The 21843-nt window shown below is 44.4% G+C and overlaps 1 protein-coding gene across 8 annotated transcripts in view; it reads left to right on the top strand.

Moving 5' to 3' along the window:
- LOC105467071 (SIL1 nucleotide exchange factor) overlaps positions 1–21843 on the top strand; it is a 253389-nt gene that overhangs the window by 83442 nt on the left and 148104 nt on the right. For 5 of the 8 annotated variants that reach the window (XR_011624653.1, XM_071098353.1, XM_071098351.1 and 2 more), the window contains one exon: positions 14012–14047. The exons of the other annotated variants lie outside the window; for them this stretch is intronic. Coding sequence is in view for 4 of the 5 variants with exons in the window: in XM_071098353.1 (XP_070954454.1) it covers positions 14012–14047 (36 nt within the window). In the remaining variant the exon portion in view is untranslated. The remainder of the gene's footprint in view (positions 1–14011; positions 14048–21843) is intronic. 8 annotated transcript variants of the gene reach the window in all.

Raw genomic sequence — 21843 nt, forward strand, 5'->3', positions numbered from 1 at the left:
GCAAGATATTGGAGTGGGGGTAGGGAGTGGTGTGCAGAGCCTCCTAGCACTTCAGTGTGTCCACCAACCCTCATACTGAAGTGGAGTTCAGGAAGCTCTCTGAATCCCGTTGTTTCAGGGCCATTATGGAGGTTTTATTATGTAGGCATGATTGATTAAAGCATTGGCCATTGATAATTGATCTCAATCTCCAGTCCTCCTTCCCTCCCCTGAGGTCAGAGTGGGGTTGGGGCTGGAAGTTCCAGCCCTGTAATCCTGGGTTGGTCTTTCTGGCAACCAGCCTCCATCCTGAAGCTATCTAGAACCTCCAACCAAGAGTCATCTAATCAGTAGAAGAGCCCCATTGTTGGAAAGGGGTTTGGTAGGAATAACAAAATACACTCTTATGGCTCAAAAAATTCCAAGAGTTTTAGAAACAATGAGCCAGGAACCAGGGTCAAAGACTACATATATTTTTTATTATACCACAGTTGGAATGAAGGTGAGACTAAGGGGCAAAGCTCCCAGTGTGTTCTGCCCCCTCCCCAGGTCTGTGGTTGGGAGGCAGGTGACCCTCCCTCCTTCCCTCCCTGATCCTGGAGGGATCTCCCTTATGGGTTGTCTCATTCCCCATGGTCCTCAAGAGTATAATCTCTTCTGTCCCATCCTTCATACACAGACATGCACACACATGTGAGGCCCATGAGATTGGGTGGGAGTGAGGTTGTTGGTTCAGGACACTTCATGCCTAAGCCCCTGTGGCTCATCAAAGTGTGGCAGTGGGACTTCTTAGCTGCTGTTAAGAAAGTAATGACTTGAGGGGGATAGCCAGGGGTCTTTGTTGGATGATGTTTCACCCTGGCTCAAGCACAGTGCTGGAAATGTGGGGCAGGGGCCAAATAGAAGAAACAGCCTGATTATGTTGGGGTGGTCTGTCTTGCTTCTTGGACATGAGTTGCTATCTCTGGCAACTTTTCAGGATGAAGTATTCAACAGAGTTTACTTTTGGTGCTACTACTTTCTGCACAGTGCCGCCCTTCTTACTTTGAGGGCTTTCTGGTCTTCTGGGGATTTCCTTAGAACTTCATTTGTTCCTCTTCTACCTATACTTCTGGTCCCTCCCTCTATAATTTCCACCTCCCCAGCCTTTGTTAAGCATTCTCCACTCTGAGCATCTCCTTTGCTCCTTGGTAATACAAGCTTGTTAGAGAGAACCACTTGGAGGATGGCAGGATGCCAGGTCTCTTGAGGCCTGTAGGAGCAGTTTCTGAGGCTTCAAATTATCCTGTACTGGGAGAGAAAAAAAGATGGTGGGCTGGAATACAGGAAGGCCCCAGGAGGCTCCATGAGGACAGTTTAGATCACTTCATTGCAGAGAGACCTCATTTCTCACGTAGGGAGGTCTCTTCACTAGCTTCCCAGGATGGTTAATCACTGCCCCTCAGCAGCTAAATCCCACAGCCCCCTGGGAGAGCAGGTGGAGGCCAGGCTAGGAAGGCCTGCAACCTCCGTGGCAGCCACTGCCAAGACTGAGGCCATTTTGCAGCCGGCTGGCTGAGTTCTGCTCTGGCACCAAAGCATCTCTGCCCTGGCTTTGGCCTTCATTACCCGGATGGGACAGGCCAGGGTCCAGTTTGCAATCTGTGCATTTGGGTGGTGATGGAGAGCAGCTGTTGACCATCCTCTTTCTAACAAGCATTTGTATGCTTAATGCACACCCTGAAGCTCTTATCTTCCCCTTCCTCTGCTTCTATCCACCTGTTCTCTCTGAGGTTTAATCAGGAGTGCTGAGCAGAGTGGCATAGCCTCAGCTCTCAAAGATTGGGACACCCAGATGGCTGAGATGGAAAACTTAGACCAAGTGGGGATGATGGAAACTAGCTGCCAAAATAGTCCCAGCCCTCATGCCACAGACTTTGTTTTAGTTCAGAGAACCTTTGTAGCTCTGAATTTTTTCCTTTTCTAATATTGGCCTCACCCCACTGGCCAAGACAACCCAGGGCATCTCCATGGTTAAGACTAACCAGGACTAGGAGTAGTTCTCAAGGGCTTGCCTAGAGCTTGAATGAGAGGCCCTTTCCCAGAACCTGTTAGTTTTGTCAGAGCCTTGGAGTTAGGAATTGGTCTATAACTTAGAGATAGTACTTCACTAGGTAAAGAAGAGAACAAACTATGAATAGTGGTGTTGGTGGGGATAACATGAATAGAGACCTGAAGTGAGAGTATATCTGCTTGTCTGGAGTGACAGGTATGTGTAAGGGAAAAATGAGGTGGCGGGGATGGGTGGCATCCACTCTGTCAGCGGTGGGGGCCAGTGAGGGGGAGGGAGGAGATCAGAAGGAGAACTGACAAGCCAGTAGATTTAAAGGTGTGAAACTAAGTGTAACAGATGAGTCTGTCATAGAATCCAACCAGGAGCTGTGCTGGGAGATGAGGAGATGAAGAAAGATGATGTAAACTCCTGGGTTTGAGGAGTTTGATAGTAGAAGAGGAGAACTAAAAGGGCAATTTCAGTTAGAGATAGCCATATCAGAAAACTTGTTCATTTTGGGTTCCATTTGTTGAACTCCTGGAAGTATAGTGCTTGATGCCAGGGATACCATGGTGGGCATGACAGAGGTTGCCCACCTGGGCTTATAGTGATGGAGGACCCCCTATAGGAAGGTGACTCATTGGGAATGCAGAGGACACTGAAGGAAAGGCTTCGCTGAGGTGGGGTCATTGGAGCTGGATGGAGAGAGGTTTTGTGTATGTTGGAAGGCAGAGGGGAAAGGAATCAGTGTTGACAGATTTATAATCCCATAGAGGAGATCACTGATGGGGCAAAGTTATTTAGGTAGCAGATGGACAGTCTTGGCTTTATAAATGTGATGAGACTGAGAAATTAGAATCAGAGGCTGGAAGGGGACACAGAAATGTAGTAGCGATATAGACAGAAATTGAAGAAGCTCCTATTAGATGTCTTCAGTTTTCTGAGCCAAGCTGAGGGTGGTCTTCTGCTTTGGGCGATGAAAGAGAAGTATCCATTTGGGTGCTTGGGAAATGGAAGGTTGGGAAGAACTACCATGGGGAAAGTTCTTGGACAACCAAGAGGTCAGAACTAAGCATCACCCAGTGTTAGGAAAGGTCCAGTTAACATATGACAACCTGACACTGTGGTGGGTGAGGTTTGTTGACTTTCTTGAGTAATCTAAGCCCTGGGCAGTGCATAGGTGGACAGTGAGATGGTTGGAATCTGAGGGACGATAGGCGGATCATTCTGGGGACTCTTGGGTTGTCTCTGGGTATGGCGAGGGAGACTTTTGTCCATCTGGCCTGTGGGGCTTTGTGAAGCCAGGTTTCTGGCAAGCTCTGGAGAGCTTTTTGGAAGCTCCTCTGAACCTGCTCCAACCTTCCCTCTTCTGAAGACAGGGAACATCAAGGGAACTCTTTGAGGCCCTGGCAGTGCACAGGGCAGGGTGGGGGTGGCACCCCACTAGCCACTGATCTTTTGGCAGCCTCTCAAGAGCACACATGAAGCACGGCCTTGTGTGCAGGGGCTCTGTGAGCCTTTTGTTGCCTGGGTGCTAATCAAGCTGATTATATTTCTGTTCATGTGGGGGTTTTGTTTTGTTATTATTCATAAACTCATAAGTTGTTGGTTTTGCCTTATTTCCCATAATATGTGGATTTGGGCAAACAAAGATTGAGTTTTAGTTTAATTTCTTTAATTCCCAGAACAGTCTGTTTATGATTTGTGTAATGCAGCTGTTTGGAAGAAGAGAACCATTTCTTTTGATTAAAAGTTTTCGGATTTGATTACCTATGGCCATAATTAGTTTATCTGGGCAGAGGTGAGTTTTTAAGGAATAGTAATATGGTATATTTGTAAAGTTCTTTTTCCTTAGGGGAAAAAAGAAACGACCCTTGCTCCTCACCCCAGTAACCCTCTAAATGTTGTATAAACATCATCTTTTTAATCTCTATTCCATCATCTCCCAGTTTGGTCAAGTCATTCAGGCTCTTCTTTTTTTTTTTTTTTTTTTTTTCCGAGACAGAGTCTTGCTTTGTCACCCAGGCTGGGGTGCAATGGCATGATCTCGGCTCACTGCAACCTCCACCTGCCAGTCTCAAGCAATTCTCCTACCTCAGCCTCCTGAGTAGCCAGGACTACAGGCGCCGGCCACCATGCCTGGCTGATTTTTGCATTTTCAGTAGAGACGGGGTTTCACCATGCTGGCCAGGCTGGTCTTGAACTCATGACCTCGTGATCTGCTAGCCTCATCCTCCCAAAGTGCTAGGATTATAGACGTGAGCCACCGCGCCTGGCCAAGTCATTCAGGCTCTTAGAGGATAAGGAGGTTGTCTAGTATCTCATGACCAAGAAATGACTGAGGGGATCCTAGAATGGAAGGGGCTTACCAAAAAAAGAAAAAAGACAGAGGGGAAATAGGACCCAGGAATTCCAGTCTAGCAGTTGGGTGGGGAAAGGAAGAAAACTGATTTTTTTTTTTTTTTTTTTAACATCCCCTTGTGCTAGGTGCTTTGTATATATTAAGTCCTCAAGATACCCCATAAGGGAGTAGTTATGTTTTCTCTTGGTCTCTTTTGGAGCCCGTGGTCCATTGGTAAAGGGGCTTCAGATCCCATTGCTTTTCCCAGATTTCCTTTCTTCTTAAGATGGAATCTGCGGGGTCATGATCTGAAAGCAGTTTTATTTGAAGTTTACATGGGAACAAAATAATGTGAATTTTGGAGGCCTTTGACACTGAGAGGGGGAATTATTCAAGCAGACACAGAATTATCAAACTGCCCTGTTTGGGTTTCTAGGTTGGATCTTAGGGATTGATTCTGATGTCCCTAAACACAGTGGAGTAAGCAGCCCTGTGTGCAGTATGATTTGAGGACTGTTAGCTGGCTTTAGATTCCCACGGGGTTAAATTGTAGATGGAGAGGCTGGAGGAATTGTTCCCTAAAGACGGTTAGCATTTTAGCTTCCAGTATTTGATCAAAGTAGCTAGCTGAGGATACCTTGGAGTTAGGTATAGAGCAGTAGATTTCAAAGGGGAGGCTCTTTTACAAAGCTGGCAGTAATGGAGGCACCCAGATAAAGTGTTTCATTTACAAGAGTCCGTCTTAGTTTTGAAGTTGAGGGATGTACTTTGTGGGGTGAAGAGAAGAAGAAAAGTTCTAAGGAATGCTGAACATTTTTCACCTATTTGCTGGCTTCATCTGACACTGCTGATGCATATCAATGAGTCTTTGTTCTAAAGTGGCCGTTTGAACACAATACTCTCTCTTTTTTCTCTTTTCCTTGTTTTCATGCTCTCAGCCCCTTTCCCTTTTCCCTTCCTTCACACCCTGCCATCCCTGCCACCTCTGCCACCTTACCTTCCTAGCTGCCTCTGCCTGCAGCTGAGTGGCAGGTGGCAGGGATGAATAGATGGAGGGGTCTGTAGCTGGGGGAATATTTTCTCAATTCTGCTAGCATCAAAGAAATGACTTCCAAGCCAATTCTTCTAGCCACGTATTTCGCTGATCAGTGAGAACTAGAGGAGAAACACATTAACGTTGCCAGAGAGGGGATTTGGGAAAAATCAAGTCTGTGGAACTGAGTGATCTAAAGTTATAAGCATTAAAAACAAATCCTGGAGTGCAGCTGGAATTCTTCCCAGCCTGCCTCCCACAGCCCTGTCCCTTGACACACACACCATGTGGCACATGAATAGTTTGTACCTCAGCTTTCCCAAAGATCCTAATACTAATGACAAGGTGTCCATTTGTGTTGCCCATCATTGGATATTTCTGGGCATAACGTGGGAAAAAAAAGCAATCCCAGGGGCTTTTTTCCCTTTTTGTGACCTCTTTGTTTCCATACGCTTGAAAAGGCTTTGGAATAGAACTCTCTTCAATTGAGCACACCTACCTGCTCATCTATTTTCCCTCCATCTGGCACCAGTCCAGAGTGAGGTCTTAGGAGAACAATGGCCTTTTCTTTACCCTTAATCCAGGAAGGTGCTTCTTGTCAAGAGAAAAAAAATCTTCTGGTTGTATGGGCAGAACTTCAAGTGGAGTATTTCGTCTCCTTTGGAAGAAAGATAAAGCCTATATGCCCTTTCTTCAGTGAGACATGTTCTTCACAGAGGCAATGGCCAAGAGCTCAGCCCAGGTTGTATGCTGGCATTCGATTGTTGCTGCCGTGCCTTGAATATAGCATATAGTATAATGTTTTAGAGTTAGTCCACCTGGGTTCACACCTCTGCTCTGTCTTTTATAGCTAGTAGCTGGGCAAGTTACTTAATTACACTAAAGATTAATGAACTATCCCTTTCTGTAAAATAGGGGTAGTAATAATGCATTCTTCTGAGGATTATTTTAAATAGTAAATAAGGTAAACATGAAATGTTTACTGTAATGCCAGGTGCATAGTAATAGCTCGGTAAATGTTAGCTGCTGTTTTTTCTGTTGTATTAAAAATCAGTGGACATCAGATGAACCCAAATTGAGGTACAGTTTGCAGAATAACTGACCAGCACTTTTCAAGTATGTCCAGGTGACGAAAGACAAAGACTGAGGAACTGTCACAGATTGGAGGAGACAAAGGAGACGTGACGACGAAATACAGTGTGATAACCTGTATTTAGATTGTAGTGGATTAGATTGTGCAAAAGAGAAAAACATTAGTGGAAAAACTGGTGAAACCCAGTAAAGTCTATAGTTTAGTTACTACTGTTGTATACATGTTAATTTCTTAGTTTCGATAATTGTCCTATAGTTTTGTAAGATGTTAATAGCAGGGAAATCTGGGTGAAGAGTATACGGGAACTCTGTATTTTTTTTCTTTTTTTTTTGCAACTTTTCTGTAAGTCTAAAATTACTTCAAAATAAAAAGCTAAAATAGAATAATGTCTAAGTGATCGTTTTAAGTAAAGGAGAAACTCACCAGGGTATAGCTGTGCCCCCAGCATAATAGGTAACACCTGAGTCAGTCTTGCCTCCCATGTCAGAGGGAGGGCTCTTACTCAGGGACCCCAACACCTGCCTCTTAAGCACCTGCACACCTGCTGTAGCTGTACCACACCTGAGATGCACCTGGCATCCTCAGGCAAGGTCTGTTCTAGGCAGATAATTGGTCAGATAGCAATGCAGACACACACCCCAGATCAGATCCTGCAGCGAGGCCATACAGCGACTGGGGAGGAGGCCACTCATGTGGCATTGGGACTCTCTGCAGGGGTGAGTGATCAGGGCACTTGTCTCTGTTCTTTGGAATATAAATGAAATTCTGCCTGTTTTATCCTACTACCTAAGCACCAATCACTATGGCAGTATGTTTGTGGATTGTAATGCCTACCCCTACGCTCATTGTTTGATCATCCAGGGAAAGAAAAATAAGTTCAAGCCTTTGCAATAATTTATTATTTTCTTTCCTGCCAAGTGCCTTGCTTTTGCACAAAGCAGATATTTTGCTTGCTTTTCTTAAGTGTAAAAGGTACATGTACTTTTCTTATGACTGATGTGGCCATCCCTGTCATGCTAATAGCAGGGTTTGTAGAAAAAAGCCATTATTATCATTGGAAGAATGTGAGTCTTGGAGTTTTTATTTTTGCATTGAAGTCAGCTATCGGGGGTTCTGGAAAGTATAGAGTCTTTCATTCTAGCACACAACTCCCCTACAAGCATTTACACTCAGAATCCCATATTTTTTAAGTTAAAAAAATCAATGCTAAAAAATGTTCTTTGTATTTTAACTCAATGGCTAAGGTATACTGCTTTTTGCTATTGATTTACGAATTTTATTGTCAGACCCTTGGGATGTATGTGGATTACTCAATGCTGTGACAAATGGCTAGGCTCTGAATTATGTATTGTATTACGGGGGAGTTCATAAACCATATTTTTCTATGGGTTATTTTAGGCATAAGACTAGTGAACTGCCATTTCTCTTTTAGTTACACGTGACTTTAAAAAGGTGGAGGATGCCAGTGGGAAGAAGTGGCTGGCTCAAGATTGAATAGCCAACGGCCCCAAAACCTTGTGAATGCAGAAGGTTGAAGTGGACAGACCTTGGGTGTGGATTGGGAGAATTGAGAGAGGAGAGAGAATCTGCTGGAAATCAAGCCTTTTGCTGCACCTTTGCTCAGGCTAGAGCCCTAGCAGAAAAATGACTGGCTTCCCCTCTCCTGGGGCTTCTGAGTCCTGAGAGTCCTACACCCTGAGTGGGCCTTCCCTACTCCTGCCTCCCCCTCCCCTACACAGCCACTTATGCTGATGGATGTGCAAACCCTTTACAGACAGTTTGGCACAGCTTCGCTTGCAGAGATCATCTGTCTCTTTTGACTGAGCAACTTTATGTTTGCGGCTCCTTTTCCTTGCACAGAGAGAAATTGCCTTGTGCCGGCTTCTGCCTTCTGATGGAAATGTTTACCTTCCCTAGGGAAAGGCACTATTCTTTGGGGGTAATGTCTGCTGGTGCTCCCCACCCCTCGTGGGAACATAAGCCTGTGCTCAAGGGTGGACCGGAGGAGGCGGCCGTTGGAGCGTGCACGATTGCTACCGGGGCAGCCATCTGCCAGTGTCGCGGCTCACAGCCTGCCTCTGAGCAGGCCGCCGGGAGGGGGTGTCTGCACTCCTGGGGCCTGCATGCATTATGCACAGCCCATTCCCTAAATGAGCTTTCTAAGGGTATATAACTCCTTTCTACTCTGTTCTTGTATGGCCTGCCTCAGGGCACCTTTCAGAATCTCCCCTAATTATGCTTCTAGTGCCAAGGATTTAGAATTTCTGCTAACAGCTGATTTTTTTTTTTGATAGATTTCTGCAATTGCAATTGATTTATAGTTATAGGAGGATTTGTTTCTTCCAGGGAAATTATCAACACTGCGATTATACAGTTTCATGTCAGTGGTATTTTGACTTTATCCACAGCCACAGTCCAGCCTCCTTGGCCTGCCTAGCTTCTTCTGGAATGGACCCCTTGTAATTTGAGGAGGCTGTTCTAGCATTAGAATGAAATCTGAGCTTCCAGTTGCCGACCACCACCTTCCCCACAGATCGCCCCCCTCTTCCCCACCTTCTCTTCCTGAGATGGAGGAGTTTTTTCACAGGCTGCTTAGAAAAAGGAGATTCATAACATGACTCAATCCTCACCCACAGATCTAGGATTCCTGCCATCCAGTAAATTTTGGCAGGCAGGCTGTGTGTATGGAGGGCGAGTCCTGCCCCCCTATCCCTGTCCTGCTCTCCTCATTGCGTGTGCCTCTTGGGTGGAGTCTGGGTTGTCTAGCCTCTCATTTCTTCCGCTTTTCCTCTGAGCAGCCCTTCCTTCGTCTCTAGGGTTGGCCTTTAGTATCTGTAAGGGAAAGAGGACAGTGTCTCACATTCCTGGGACTTCACGGAGAGACCCTTGGGAAGAGTTCAAGTTCTGAGGTGTTTGGGTACTTGCCATGTGCCTACTGCTGCGTTAAATACAGTGAGGGCATAGCAGAGTGCCTGGGCCTTAAGCCTTAATCCTTAACCACAGCCTACCTGGGAATCAATTCAAACAAAAAGATTGGCAGTCCTACTAACCCACTCAAGGATCTGGATATGCAGGTGTCCTTGTGTCTGTCATTATGTTGATATGTCAGGGTCATTGAGGCCTCCAGGCTAGTGCTAGTGAGGCCATGATACTGTTGAAAGTGAGTTACTGGTAACGTTGGGTTTTCCTTTGCCCTCTGCTGGGGGAGAGGAGAGGAAAAGGGGCATTAGGTTCCAGAAAATCCTTGGCTATGAAGACTTTGGTTCAACTTTGTCTTCCTTTTACCCATCTCTAGATAAGACAAAAGGACCCTGAGTAAGAGTAGGGAGCAGAGTGGGACTTTGGGGAATCAGAGGCAATGAGAGACCAGCAGGGACAGAGAGAGCACTTCTGGCCTACCAGCCTATTAGAATCAGAGCAAGGAGTGCCTTCTTCAGCCTCGCTAGCCAGGGAGAACCACGCTGGACCCATTGTTGGCATGGTCTAGGAGGAGCCAGGAGGCCCCTGCCAAGTCTGTCACCTACAATTATTGTTGCTACGTCTGAGCCGCATGCTCCCCTCTTTAAAGGCTCACAGCTACAGCAGAGCAAAAGGTCCTGAGCTGCTTGGCTCCTGCAGCGTGGAGGCTGACACACAGGGAGGGACTTAGGACAAATCTGGACCAGACCAGGTGTGGCTTCTTTTTAACCTAGCCAATAGGAAGCCCTTGTTTTAGGAACCTCCACCCCAGTCTGTGTAGATGTGTCTAGAGCTGAGCCTCTTTCTTCCAGTTTGGCCTTTGTGGGCTCTCCTTCCCATTTCTGGCCTCAACAAACTGACCTGCCAGCAGGTTCTGGAGCCTTCCCAGGCCTGCAGCAAATAGGGCTTGGCAATGATAAGATCTGTGGTAGGGCTGCATTTATTGGATGTCCTTTGAAATGAACTTTCCCGTAGTCCATAAGTGCCTCCTGGGAGCTTCTTCAGGGTCCTGGCTTCCCTTGAACTTCATGCTTGTGCTGACTCCCACACACATTTCTGTGTTTTTCATTTTAAAGATGATTGGTGATGAATTGGGGGAGGGGAGTGAGAATTTGCTTTCCTCTGCACCAGAAGTGCAGTGCTGCTAATTTCATTCTGCACACTTTGTCTCTGAGATGAGCAGGGTCCTCTGTGCCCATGTTTAGTACTGCTGTGTTGCTGGACTCTCCTGGCAAAAATTAGGCTAATGTCTCCAACAACTGCATTAGCCACTGAAATGAGGTTCTAAATTGAAGGTACTACACCAAGTCTCTCTCCAAGGTATCGCCTTGTTCTGGCTTTTATTATTCAAATTCATTCTCTCAGTGATTCTCCACAGACTGACTGGCACACTGGTTCAGTGCAACACATTGTACTAGCCGAAAGGCAAGATCACCTTTTAAGAAGAGGGAGGAAGGAAAGGAGTGGGGGGAAAGGCAAAAGAGGAATACTTGCTGGGGTGCAAAGAATCAGAACCCTTATTCTAAGAGCGGCTTGGTGGGCCTGTGCAATGCTCAGAGATAGGAGGCAAAGGGATCAGACCTAGAATAGGGTGGAGGGGTACCTTCGGTGGGGATGTCATTGCAGTAGTGGTATCTATGCCTTGTAAGTTCACTATATCTTCCTTCCCTTTCTTGTTTACTGAGCACCTAATGCCTCACAGGGTGCTGAGAATTTTGAGGTGGGAGACCAAAGATCAAAAGGACAGAAATCTTTCCCTTAAGAAGCTCTTGATCAGCTGGATGCAGTGGCTCACACCTGTAATCCCAGCGCTTTGGGAAGCCGAGGCAGGCGGATCACCTGAGGTTGGGAGTTCGAGACCAGCCTAACCAACCCGGAGAAACCCTATCTCTACTAAAAATACAAAATTAGCCAAGTGTGGTGGTGCATGCCTGTAATCCCAGCTACTCAGGAGGCTGAGGCAGGAGAACTGCTTAAACCTGGGAGGTGGAGGTTGCGGTGAGCCGAGATCACACCATTGCACTCCAGCCTGGGCAACAAGAGCGAAAACTCTGTCTCAAAAAAGATAAAAAACAAACAAACGAAAAACAGCTCTTGATCTTAGTTTCACCTGTTTTCTGTCTTGGGTGGTATGGGAGGGAAAGGAATGGGAGGAGGGGGCTGGACCTTAGGATTCTTGCATTTTATATTGGAAGTAGGAGACTTTCAGCAGTCAGATGCCTGGATAGTTGAGAATTTGGCTCTTATATGTTTGTTTTTAAAATGACTTTCTCTTTTTTTTTTTTTTTTGCCTGCTGACAAAGTAATATGTTTTCAAAGCAGAATACTTGGAAAACATAGAAAAACACAAAGGGAGACAACAACAACACAATCACCCAAATCCTACTGTGCAGATGTCAAATTAACATCATGGCTTGTGTTCTTCCAGTTGTTTGCACAAAAGTGCAATCATACTGTACAGACTATTTTGAGACAGATACTTTCCCTTTAGAAATGGAGGTTGAAAGTTAGAGCCTCCAGCACATAGGTATAAAGTGAACCTTAGGCATAAAGTGAACATTTTCCAGGTGCTGTTCTTTAATATATTCAAGTGTATGAATATACCAAATTATACTTAATTCTTACGGTTGGGCATTTAGATGGTTTCCAGTTTTTCACTGTTGTAAATAATTCGTCAGTGAATATACTTGTATTTATTTTGATGTATTCTCTGTGTTCTTAGGATTCACACAGAAGTGCTTGTCTTTTCTGATTCTTTTTGCCCAGCATTTCAGTGAAAGCAACCTCTTTTCCAGGCATTTTAGATAACACCATGATTTTGAGTATCTCTCTGCATTAACATCAGATGCCCTGGAATTTCTTCTCTATGTGGTCCCTGGATTATTCTTCTTTGTCCAGGAAATAGCTAGGTTCAGGTGAGATCGGGCAGCGAGAACAGAACACACATTCTCATTGTTTTGTGCCAAGATCGTAAGGTCCCCAGAGACCTCACATTGTCATCAACCCCTTTGATAGCAAGCAGTTATTGAATGCCTGCCTACCTGTGTCTAACCCAGAATCAAATGGAGGAGATGCAAAACAGGTCTCTATTCTCAGGGAACATGGTGACTGATTGAATAACAGAACTGACATGAAGCAATTCACACACAATGTATTGAGCACTTCCTATATGGTAGGTATTTGTTCTAGGCTATTTTGGAGGGAAGAGAAAAGGTAGATATGCGTTTCTTCTTCAAGGAAGCTACAGCATTTTTACGCAGTTTATATACAGTTAGCTAGCCACACAGGTCAATAACTGATAAATATCTGATTGTACAGACATCAAGTGTTACAGAGGTTCAACGTTGGTAGTCATTGGAGTGTTAGGGTTGCTTTGGTGGAAAAACTCATTCACTGAGAGAGTAATTAGGTAAATTTCAGAGAACAGAAAAGATAGGAGATAAGTTGGGCTTGAAAAAGGTGGTATTTGATGAGGTGGAGTATAAAGGGTTTTCCAGGTGGGAGGAACAGCTTGCAAAGAGGTGGTGGCAGTAATGACTGTCTTATCATGGTGACCAGGTGTACAGGAGCACAGAACAGATTGAGGATGGAGAATTACAGAGAAGGTGAGGGAGAATTAAGGTTGTATTCTGAGAGTCCTGAGAATTAGGGGATCCAGAGCAGTACGAGGTACACAGTGGATGAGAAAAAAAACTTGCTACATTTGTATCTGATTAAAGAGAAGGTAAGAAAGTCTTGATTTCTCTCAGTGCCAGAACGTGCCAGAATGCCGCAGGCTCAGTCCTTGGACCTCTGCTCTTCTCTGTCTACACTTACAGCGTTGGTGACTCATCTAGTCTGATGGCTTCACATTTCATCTGTATGCTGATGACTGCTAGGTTTTTTGTCTCCAACCTAGACTTCTCTGAACTTCAGATCCATCTGCCTACTAGACACCTTTACTTGGATAGGCATCTTAAATTTAACATGTCTAAAACTGAGCTCCTGCAACTTTCCCCACTTCAGTTAATGGCTATTCTATCCCTTTAATTTTTCAGGTCAAAATCCTCACAGTCATTCTTGACCCCTTTCTTTCTCTAAGACCCCACATTCTATCTGACAGCCAATCCCAACAGCTCTGTCTTCAAAATGTATCCAGAGTTTGACCACTTCTCATTACCCCTGTGGTCACCATGATCTCTCACCTGGATTATTGAGTAGCATCTAACTAGTCTCCCTCCTTCTGTCCTAATTACCTGCAGTCATTTCTCAACACAGCAGCCAGTGATACTTCTACCATGCCTTCCTGTGCTCAGAAATATCCTCTGGTGTTCCTTCTCACATAAAGTAAGGGCTAGCTCCTTCTTTGGCCTGCACAGCTCTATGATGCAGCTCACCGTTACCTCTGTCATTTCATTTGCTGCTATTCTCCCTTACATTCCCTCTTCTCTAGTCACTCTGGCCTTGCTGTTTTTCCCTAAACACACCAGGCTGTCACACCTTGGGACCTAAAATGTTCTTCCACTGGATGGCTTTGTGGCTGGCTCCCTCACTTCCCTTAGTCTTTCCTCACAAGTGACTTTCTTTCTTTTCCAGCGTCCGAAGCTGGATTGATGCAAAGCAACAAAATAGGTAAGGTAGTATTGGATTATAACTAAAATTATAAAATAAATGTACGTGAGTCTAAACTCATTTAAATAAATGACTAGGGGAGAGAAGTTAAATCTTTTAAAAAATTTTGTTACTTTTTGTGCATATGTTATAGTTGTATATATGAGGTACATGAGATGTTTTGATAGAAGCATGCAATGGATAATAATCACATTATGGAGAATGGGGTATCCTTCCCTTCAAGCATTTATCCTTTGTGTTATAAACAGTCCAGTTACACTCTTTTAGTTATTTAAATGGACCATTAGACTATTATTGACTACAGTCACCCTGTTGTGCTATCAGATAGTAGGTCTTACTCATTCTTTCTGTTTTTTTAATACTCATTAACTATCCCTATCTCCCCGTTCCTGTCCCAACTCCCTTTCCCAGCCTCTGGTAACCATCGTTCTACCCACTGCATCCATGAGTTCAATTGTTTTGATTTTTAGATCCCACAAATAAGTGAAAACATATGATGTTTGTCTTTCTGTGCCTGGCTTATTTCATTTAAAATAATGATCTCTGGTTTCATCCACGTCGTTGCAAATGATAGGATCTCATTTTTTTTTTTTAATGACTGAATACTATTCCATTGTGTATAGGTACCACAGTTTTTAAAATTCATTCATCTGTTGATGGACACTTAGGTTGCTTCCAGTGTTGGCTATTGTAAACAGTGCTGCTACAAACATGGAGTACAGATATCTCTTAGATAGACTGATTTCTTTTGTTTTGGGTATATATCCAGCAGTGGAATTGCTGGATCATATGGTAGCTCTATTTTTAGTTTTTTGAGGAACCTCCAAATTATTCTCCATAGTAGCTGTAGTAATTTACATTCCCACTAACAGTGTATGAGGGTTCCCTTTTCTCCACATCCTCTCCAGCATTTGCTATTGCCTGTCTTTTGGATATAAGCCATTTTAACTGGGGTGAGATGATATCTCATTGTAGTTTTGATGCGCATTTCTCTGATGATCAGTGATGTTAAGCACCTTTTCATATTCATTTGCATTTGTATGTCTTCTTTTAAGAAATGTCTATTCAGGCCGGGTGTGGTGGCTCACGCCTGTAATCCCAGCACTTTGGGAGGCCGAGAGGGGGAGATCACTTGAGGTTGGGAGTTTGAGAAAAACCTGGCCAACATGGTGAAACCCTATCTCTACAAAAAATACAAAAATTAGTCAGGTGTGGTGGTGGGTGCCTGTAATCCCAGCTACTCAGGAAGCTGGGACAGGAGAATCACTTGAACCTGGGAGGCGGAGGTTGTGGTGAGCTGAGATCGCACTACTGCACTCCAGCCTGGGCAACAGAGTGAGACTCCCTCTCAAGAAAGAAAGAAAAAAAAAGTAAAAAAGTCTATTCAAATATTTTACACATTTTTTGATGGAATTATTAACTATGGAGTTGTTTGAGCTTCTTATATATTTCTTATATATTCTGGTTATTAGTGTCTTGTCAGATGGGTAGTTTGCAGATATTTTCTCCCATTCTGTGGGTTGTCTCTTCACTTTGTTGATTGTTTCCTTTGCTGTGCAGAAGCTTTTTAATTGGATATGATCCCATTTATTCATTTTTGCTTTGGTTATTTATGCTTGTGTGGTATTGCTCAAGAAATCTTTGCCCAGACCAGTGTCCTGGAAATTTTCCCCAATGTTTTCCTATAGTAGTTTCATAGTTTGGGGTCTTAGATTTAAGTATTTAATCCACTTTGATTTGATTTTTGTTTTTGTATATGGTGAGAGATAGGGGTCTAGTTTTATTCTTCTTCATGTGGATCTCCAGTTTTCTCAGCACCATTTATTGAAGAGACTGTCTATTCCCAGTGTATGTTCTTGGCATCTTTGTCAAAAATGAGTTTACTGTAGGTATGTGTATTTGTTTCTGGGTTCTCTCTTCTTTCCATTGGCATATGTGTCTATTTTTATGCCAGTACCATGCTGTTTGGGTTATCATAGCTCTGTAGTATAATTTGAAGTCAGGTAATGTGATTCCTCCTGTTTTGTTCTTTTTGCTAAGGATAGCTTTGGCTATTCTAGTTCTTCTGTGGTTCCATATAAATTTTAGGATTGGTTTTTCTATTTCTATGAAGAATGTCATTGGTATTTTGATAGGGATTGCATGAATCTGCAGATTGCTTTGGGTAGTATGGACATTTTAACAACATTGATTCTTCCAATCCATGGACACAGAATCTCTTTCCATTTTTTTGGTGTCCTTTTCAATTTCATTCATCTGTGTTTTATAGTTTTCATTATAGAGATCTTTCACTTCTTGGGTTAATTCCTAGATATTTAATTTTATGTGTGTAAATGAGATTACTTTTTAAATTTCTTTTTCAGATTGTTCACTGTTGGCATATAGAAATGCTACTGATTTTTAGGGCCAGGCACGGCAGTTCTCTCCTGTAATGCCAGCACTTTGGGAGGCCGAGGCAGGTGGATCACAAGGTCAGGAGTTCGAGACCAGCCTGGCCAATATGGGGAAACCCTGTCTCTACTAAAAATACAAAAATTAGCCGGGCGTGGTGGCGTGTTCCTGTAGTCCCAGCTGCTCGGGAGGCTGAGGCAGGAGACTCGCTTGAACCGGGGAGGTGGAGGTTGCAGTGAGCCGAGATCAAGCCACTGCACTCCAGCCTGGGCAACAGAGTGAGATGTCTACAAAAAAACAAAAACAAAAACAAAACAAAAAAGAAATGCTACTGATTTTTGTATGTTGATTTTGTATCTTTACCAAATTTGCAACTTTACTGAATTTGTTTATTAGTTCTGATAGTTTTTTGGTGGAGTCTTTAGGTTATTCCGACGCTGTAACCATTCCCTGGCTATTGCCTGTGTTCACTGAAGGCCCTGGAGCTCTACAATGAGCAGGTAGCAATACCAGCCAGGCCTATATCCTTTCCTTCAGAGCAGCCAGCTCCCCCCAGGTGCTGTGTGGGACATACTTTCCCAGACGGCGCCTCAGTCTAGAGGTGCCACCTGGGAGTCAGGGACTAGAGTTAAAAACTTTAGACATCTACCTGGTGTTCTGTGGTATTGCAGCTGAGGTGGCACTTAAACCACAAGATGCAGTCTTCCCTCCCCTTTCCAAAGGCAGAGGAGCCCCACCCTGTGGCCACCACCACTACAGGCCCGTGGGGAGTACTGCCAGACTACCACCCTTAAGGTCCAAGGGCTCTTAAGTCAGCTTGTGGTAAATGCTGCCTGGCCTGGGACTCACCCTTCAGGGCAGTGTGCTCCCTTCTGGCCCAGGGCAGGTCCAGAAATATCATCTAAGAGTCAGATCCTGGAATTTGGGACCCCAGGGGCCTGCTTGGTGCTCTACCCACCTGTGGCTGAGCTGTCTCAGAGGCTTACCCGAGGCCCTCAGCATGGTACCTGGGCATCATTGCTGGTTATTCAGGGTCTAAGGGCTCTTCAGTTAGCAGATGATGAATGCTGCCAGAACTGGGTCCTTCCCTGTAAGGCAGCAGGTTCCCTTTTGGCCCAGGGTGTGTCTAGAAATGTCATCTGGGAGCTAGAGCCTAGAACAGGTGCCTCACAACTCTGACTGGTGCCCTATTCTGCTGTGGCTGAGCTGGTATTCAAGACACAAGATGAAGTCCTCCCCACTCTTTTCTCTCTTCTCAAGCAGAAGGGAGGGGCCTCTTTTGGAGCTGCGAGCTGTGCAGCCTAGAGTTAGAGGAGGGATGATGCCAGGATTCCCGTAGGTGCCTTGGCTAGTGTCTCAGGAGACTATGTTTCCCGCCCCTCTGCCACCCACTGTCTACTGTCTTTGGGTCCAGTTCAGCACTTGGACTCACCTGAGAGCTGCAGTCCTTGCGTTCTAGACAGGCTTTCAAGTTTGCTTAGAGACCCAGAGCACTTTAGCCTGTGGCGGCAAGGTTTGTGGGAACTCAGGTTTAAACTGCTGGGATCGGTGATTCCCCTTTGGTGTGGGCTGGTTTAAATGTTCCCTCCGTGGGTAGATGTCAGCTGAGTTTGGTCCAGTTTTTCTATCTGCTCTAATAGGACAGCACCGAGTTCAGTGCCTCACAATTGCTGTGCTCTCCCTCTGCCAGCGCCTGGAGATGTTCTTCATACCACACTGTCACTGTTGGGGGGTGGGCGTTAGCAATCCAAGGCTATCTTTTCTGTCTCTTCAGTGCATCTTGCAGCGACACAGAGTTGAAAGAGGTACTGTGAATGCTCACCTGATTTTTGGTTTTCATGAAGGTGCTTTTCTTGTGCAGATGGTTGTTAAATTGATGTCCTTGCGGGAGGGACGATTGATGGAGCCTTCTAGTCCACCACCTTGTTCTGTCTCTTCTCAAGAGTTAAATCTTTCTTTCTTTAAAAAAAAATTTTTTCTTTTTTTAAATTTTGACACAGGGTCTTGCGCTGTTGCTCCCGCTGGAGTGCAGTGGCACAGTCATGACTCACTGCAGCCTCGACCTCCCTGGTTCCACCAGTCCGCCCACCTCAGCCCCCTGTGTAGCTGGAACTACAAGTGTGTGCCACTGCAGTGGCTAATTTTTGTATTTTTTGTAATTTTGTATTTTTTGCACTTCTCAGAGTGGTTGGGTTACAGGCGTGAGCCACTGCACTCAGCCAAAAATTAGATCTTTCTTGCAGAAGAATTCCAATAATAGAGCTGGGCATGTGGCTCACGCCTGTCATCCCAGCGCTTTGAGAGGCCAAGGCAGGTGGATCACTTGAGGCCAGGAGTTCAAGACCAGCCTGGCCAACATGGTGAAACCCCATCTCTGCTAAAAATACAAAAATTAGGTGAGTATGGTGGTGCATGCCTGTAATTCAGCTACTCAGGAGGTGAGGCACGAGAATTGCTTGAACTCAGGAGGCGGAGGTTGCACTGAGCTGAGATCGCACCACTGTACTCCAGCCTGGGAGACAGAGTGAGATGCTCTCAAAAAAAAAAAAAAAAAAAAAAGAATTCCAATTATATATAGATACTCCCCCCTCTAGAAGGTGGAGCTTACATCTTTCCAGTTGGGCTAGACTTACTGACTCATTTCTAAAGAACACATTTTGGAAAAGGAAAAATAGTCACTTTACAATGGAGAAATCTGGTAAGTACTACCTGTGATCAAGGGTGTCAAGTAAGCCGGGGTAATATCACCAGTGTTGTCATGTGGATATGATGCACCTTCTAGTATGATGAGACAAAGGGGCCTTTACCTCTGTGGTATTCTTCCTCAAAACCAACGACCCCAGTCTAATGAGAAAAACATCAGACAAACCCAGATGGTGGGACATTCTGTAAATACCTGACCAGTACTCTTCAACAACAGACAATAAACAACATTAAGTACTACTAGAATGTAAGCCCTGAGTAGACAGAGATTTTGGTCTGTCTTGCTCACATCTAGATCTTCAGAGCCCAGGGCTGTGCTTGACTCATAACAGGTATTCAATAAAGATTTGCTAATGAATGATAGAATGGATTCTGTTGTATTGCCTGTTTATTCTTAAGGTGTGTAGGGAGTTTGTGTTTAGGCCTTTGTTTCTCTTGAGATTTCCAGTGGTTTCCCATTCCAATGGGGACGTGATTCCTATTGTTTCTTTTCCACTTTTGCTCAGCTTGGAAGTGAGAGTCAGGTTGGAGGTAGGTTGTACAGAAACACAATGTGTTCACTCCATCAGCAGGAAGAGCAAATAAATAGCTTCATTTACTACTTTCCTGGCAGAAATTGTTTCTGCTGCAGGTGAGGGCTGGTTTATGAGATACCCTCCCCATTTCATGTTTAAACCTGAAACATGATCCAGGACTGGCTTCCTGAGAGGAGGAACACTATCTCTGATTCTAGTTCAGTCCATGACAGATGTGGAGTGTGTGTGGATTTGAAGACAGTGGGGAAAGCATGGGACTCTTTGATGTGGAGAAAAGCCAGAGAAGGAAAATTCATCTACTCACAATTTGTACTGAGCTTCTCTTTGCCATGCACTGAGAATTTGTAGGGTGAAGATAATGGGAATGTGGACTGGTGCAACAAATCCTGTTCAGTAGAGCCTGACATCATGTGATCCCAAGGGAAATAAATTTGGGACAAATGAAAGAAAATCTACCTCACACAGTGAGTTATAGATACAGAGTTGAAAGGATTTTAAAAGTACCTTAGAAAAATATAATGGGTGAGGGATGGAGTTTTGAAGACCTCCGCTAACCATCATGGAGAAGAACCAATCTCTTCTACCCTCAGCACAATGCCAGGAGGTCCTCTGAGACATTTATGGAGATGGTGTCAGGTTAGTACCTTTTCACACACATGGACTGAGTTAGTGTGGGAAGAGACATGGAACTAACCGCGCTCTGAAGGATTGTGGGCAGCACCTGTTCAACAGCACCTGTCTTCCCCTGTGTTAGAACTTGATTTATCTCTGTCTTAGTACATTTTATGCTCCTGTAACAGAATACTTGAGAATGGGTAATTTATAAAGAGCATAGATTTATTTCTTACAATTCTAGAGACTGGGATATCCAAGTTTGAGGAGCTGCATCTGTTGTGGGCCTAGCTGCTGTGGCATACATGGCCAAAGGCATCATGTAGTGAGAGAACAAAATGGGGCTGAACTTGCCTTTTAGGGGAAAAAAGAAAAAAAAAAAAAAGAGACGGAGTGTTGCTGTGTTGCCTGGGCTGGACTCCTGGGCTCAATCAAATCCTCGCACCTCAGCCTTCCACGCAGTTGGGAAGCTAGGACTATAGGCACACCATTGCACCCAGCTGGACTTACTTTTTTAATAAACTACTCTTGTGAAAACGTACCCACTTCTGTGATAGTGACATTAATTCATTCATGAGGGCAAAGCCCTCATGACCTAATCACCTCTTTCAACATTGTTACATTCAGGATTAAGTTTCCAACACATGAACTTTGGAGGCCACATTTAAACTGTAGCAACCTCATAATATATTTTAAAGCTTCCATAGAATGTACTTCCCAAAGAATGAAGTCATACTGATTTGAGGCCTGAACAAGGTCATTAGGAGCAACAAAATGTAAGATAAAAGATATTTCCTTTGTGCCTGGCACTCTCCATCTCCTGTTGTTTTCATGTTCCCCTTGTCTTGAGCCCAAAGATGTAGCAGTTCTGCTTTCTGTTTTTGGTGTGGTGCCCATGATACCTGTGGTGTTCTCTGAACAAAGGCCTGTTCCTGCTGGGCACAAAAATTGGGCTGGGCCTGGGGCTATAGATTTCTTTTGGAGATAAATAAGCAGGGTATCTTGCATCCCCTTCCATTTCGCCTGTCTCAAGGAAGAGGCCAAGGGTCCCCTCTTTTTGCAAGTAAAACAGAATGTACTTTCTTAAAATGATTTAAATATCACAGTTGGGTTCAATTTATCTACAGAAATAGACTTATATAAAAGGCAAACTTACAAAGGAGAAATTTCTACCAAATAATGGGCTCCCTTTTTGTTAAATTTTTTTTCCTACCTTTTTCAAAGCCATCTAGTTTAAAGTCTGAGTGTCCAGGAAAGGAGGGGAGGCCTAGAGGGAGAAGGGAAAGTAGAAGAAACAGAAGTACTTATAGATTCTTTAGGTAAATCTGAAGTCTTAGTGATCATATGCTTTTTATCAGTACCAGCAATGCCGCCTGCCAATGCCAGGGGTTGCCCCTCCTTGACCTTTTTCTTCACCTCCTGCTCCCATACTCCTGTTGGATGGTCAGGCAAGGAGGGCTGGCCTCAAGAACCTCAGCTATTCTAAGTCCTTAGCTCTGCCTGTCTGCTGTTTCAGCCAAGCTAGATGGCCTAAGATCTCACACAGCCCACTTA

Source organism: Macaca nemestrina, chromosome 6 (assembly GCF_043159975.1).
Source record: "Macaca nemestrina isolate mMacNem1 chromosome 6, mMacNem.hap1, whole genome shotgun sequence".
Lineage (NCBI taxonomy): Eukaryota > Metazoa > Chordata > Mammalia > Primates > Cercopithecidae > Macaca > Macaca nemestrina.